General features: G+C 32.3%; 1 protein-coding gene across 1 annotated transcript; it reads right to left on the reverse strand.

Moving 5' to 3' along the window:
- Positions 1–1,838: 1,838 nt before the first annotated feature.
- Positions 1,839–3,476, reverse strand: LOC106340468 (LOB domain-containing protein 10). The gene is made up of 3 exons (XM_013779348.1): positions 3,396–3,476; positions 3,214–3,267; positions 1,839–2,887 (listed from the first exon to the last, which is right to left on the reverse strand). Exon 3 carries the CDS (start codon positions 2,863–2,865, stop codon positions 1,939–1,941), a length of 927 nt encoding a protein of 308 aa, XP_013634802.1. The 5' UTR covers positions 2,866–2,887; positions 3,214–3,267; positions 3,396–3,476; the 3' UTR covers positions 1,839–1,938.
- Between the last annotated feature and the right edge of the window lie 339 nt (positions 3,477–3,815).

Below are 3,815 nucleotides of genomic sequence, written 5' to 3' on the forward strand. Positions count from 1 at the left end.
TAAAAAGGTAAAGATATTAAAAATATTCTAATTAAAATATGTAAAATTTAATATAGTTTTAAGGAAATGGTCAAAATAAAAAAAATTACACATAAAATAATCATGATTTTTGTTAACTGGGCGGATCATTATTTATATGATATCGCACACGAAAGAAAAATTTCTGTTTTTAAAATTATCTAATTAACTCTATATTCATTTTTTTATATTTTTTATATGATATCACACATTCGTAAAAAATAGATAGTTTAAGATGCAAAAAAATATATTTATTTAATGAATATAATATAAACGAATATTATAATTACATTATTTAATAAAATAAATAATTAAAAACTGAAAATTCATATCCGCGATGGCGCGCAGATAACGAACAAGGTAAAAAAAAACAATGTGGTGGGATATTAAATTGATGGGCCGAACCTGCCCTAGAATACTTAAGCAGCCCATAGGAAAAAACTGAAAAAAAAAGCTTTAAATCAGAGCCAGGTTTCGATAATGGGACCTGTGGGTTAGGGGCCCACTACGCTTCGGCTGCTCCACTCTGATTTGTTTGTATTTTGTGAACTACCTATTATAATAAAGTCAATATTATTCAAACTGATAATATTGTCTGCAAATATCGATAACAGTAATAAACAAGAATTGTTTAGAAACATCCAGGCTATGATATAAAAAACCTATAATATCTTTTTAGTAATTTCATTAATATAATTACATTAATTATTTTTTTCATATTTCATTCATTTTAACAATTTCATTAATCATATTATATTAACAATATATCACATCATTAATTTTATTACCATAATAATAATAGTGAATATTTTTATTTATTAGTTAACCAACATTAACTTTGTGCCAATTATAAAATAAAAAATATAAAATAACCGGATTTTGCATATGGTTAAACGTCCGATTTAGTTTGTTTTACTAAAAAAAAAATTATTTTAGTTTCACTCGGTGAAAAATTACGTAGCCAAAAACATAATTCAAAAACATGTTTTGTGAATAAAATAATATCTTAAATCAAAATAATAAAAATGTATTACATTTCTTGTCACTTAATTTTTAACTCCATATAATTATTTTACTAAATAAAAAAAAGTTCTTTCTATTGCACTTAGTTTAGCCAAACACATAGATAGAGTCATTTTATTAGTTTATAAAATCAGTTAAGCATGAACATTTGTTATCCATTTAGGTGCGGTTTATTCTTTTCGGATATCCTTTTTTTTAATTAGGTCCCGCTTGAATATTATTAATTTATGTGTGGGTTTTGAGTTGGGTTCCTCTGGGCCTGGATGAGTTTGATTCTGATGTATAGAAACCTAAAATTATCTAAATAACAAGTGTAAGTATATGAAACATGTTCGGATATTTGTACCAAAAATAATCATATTACATTATTCCGTCCAGGTCTTTCGAATACAATTAGTTATATTACGACTCATTAAAATATATAACATTATTTATGAAAAACAAATATCAATGTATAAAAATCTAATAACCAATACTTGCGCCGGGGTGCGGATCACTCTCTATTAAATTAATTATAGTTGTTGAGTTACCATTTAGAAGCTATTCGAGAGATGTAATTTCTGTAACACATGAAACGCATTTCTGTGATTTGCATGCCCCCTCACCTAGCTGAAATGCAATCGTATGGTCTAACGTAAAAAAAAGACTCTCTTTACCACAGTGTCTTTGAGTTTCATGTTACTATGCTCATTTGCTTGCCTTGGTTGGCTGCAGAAATACAGAATTGGTCACTGATTAAAAAAAAAATTGATGCATATTCAGCTTTAGAATGTTGAATCTGTAGATGCAATCAATGAATAATGCCCTTTATTAAAATTAAAAAAAAAAAAGCAACTTAGACCCTCAAGAGTAACTATCCATCAGATGAAATTAAATGTATTATTTTCTTGGTCTTAATTAATAACTAGCTTCCTTGCTCTCAGATTTCCTCCACTTAACCGGCGGCTCAAGCTCTTCCTCATCCTCTTCTTCATGGAGATTCTCTTGTCCCATTGGCTGCATCAGAAACTGTCCTTCATTTTGCTCTTGACCTTCCTGTAATGGAGGCTGAAGCATAAGCTGTGTCTGAAGCTGATCATGACTGATGTGATGCTCTGTCTCGTGACCCATTTGATAAGCATCACCAAAGCTTCCTAAAGCAAGAGATGGTCCAGACATCGACCCACCAGACGTGTGATCATTCACATCCATCTGGTTAAAGCCAGTGGCTGTAACCGACCCATTGTTGTCTATTCCGTAACCATTGAACATCCCTTGCTGGTCTCCTCTCTCCAAAATCATTGCAGCCATTCTATGTGCATCAGTACCCATGAGTTGCATCTGCTCATCTTGCGGTTGATGTTGATGCTGAGGCATGTTTGGTTCGCGCATGATCAACGGTTCCCCTTGAGGGACCACTCCATGTGGCATTCCTTCCATAGCCATCATGAAATTGGGTGGAGGATTGTTGGCTAGAGGAGGAAGATAAGGCTGTTGCGGATTCACAGCATCTGGTCCAATGTAACCAGCAAGCTCTTCTTTAGCAGTGACAAGATCTTGTTGGATTTTCTTGAGACATTGTTGTAAGAAGGAGATGAGACCCACGCATCCGTAGATTGGGTCACGGATACGGGCCTCGGCTTCATAGTAGAGGGAGTTAACAGCGTCTTCACGGCTTGGAGGTGGGAGATCGTTGAGGATCTTGGTTACATTGCTTGCTCCAAAGACTTTGTGAACATATATAAACTTTTGAGGCTGAGTTGGTGGAAAATAGGGCGCAAAGACACATTCTTGAGTGCACTTTCGTCTCAAGAGCTTGCAAGCTGCACAAGGTGTTGAAGCCATTCTCAATCAAGATCAACACTATCTGGAAATGAGACATAATAATTATTGTCAGAACAAGGAAAGCGTTGTGCATGTCTATCATAATTAGTCGAAACTTATTCTACAAGAAACAGAGAATATGATCTTAGCGTAGGACGCAAGAAACAAGTGGTACGCCCTTTGATCTTTAATAACTATCCTTTAAATTAAACAATGAGCAGATCATATCATCTTTAACCAAAAGAACACCATAAATATGAACAATTAATTATTTGTTATAACAATTTCCAGCCAATTCAGTCTCATTATAGAAATAAAAATAAGAAAATTAAGAATTAATTAATTCAGATTGATTTGAAGTAACCGTACCACAATCGTTCGAGATCACTGATCGCTTTCTCTTTGAATTTTCGACGATGTTACCTGAAATTATATAACAATTTAGAAAAATGAAATAAATTAAGAAACCCTAAAATAAAAAGAGTTACTGGATTTTTGGGAGTGAGAGATTGAAGGAGAAGATAAATAAAAGACAGAGATTTTCCCAGTACAGTGCCTGAGGAACCGTGAGGATTGATAGAAACTGAGGAACAAATGACGGAGACAATGTTTCTGAGAAAATTTTAAGGAAGAAGAAACTTTAAAGAGAAACAAGAAGAAAGAGAGAGAGATATGGATGCATCGTGTCATAACTGTTTACTCACGTGTGGTTAAATTTTGAATCTTAACCGTTGATGCAAAATAAATTAGTTCTGCTAAAATCTGCATAATTAGTAGATGACTGATTCAAATTTAATAGAAAACTAGATTTTGACCCGCGCTTTCAAAGCGCGGGTTTATTTTTGTTTTTTTTTTCAATTGACAAATATTTAGTAAATGTCACATTTTCATATATTTGTGTTTTATTTTATAAAAGACTTAAAAATTTTATCTTTATTTATCGTATTTCATTTTAAATGACTATTTATGTT

The sequence above is a fragment of the Brassica oleracea genome, chromosome C4 (genome assembly GCF_000695525.1).
Source record: "Brassica oleracea var. oleracea cultivar TO1000 chromosome C4, BOL, whole genome shotgun sequence".
NCBI classification, from domain to species: domain Eukaryota; kingdom Viridiplantae; phylum Streptophyta; class Magnoliopsida; order Brassicales; family Brassicaceae; genus Brassica; species Brassica oleracea.

Coding starts and splice junctions, on each gene's coding strand:
- LOC106340468 (XM_013779348.1), bottom strand. CDS start 2,865: ATGGCTTCAACACCTTGTGCAGCTTGCAAGCTCTTGAGACGAAAGTGC.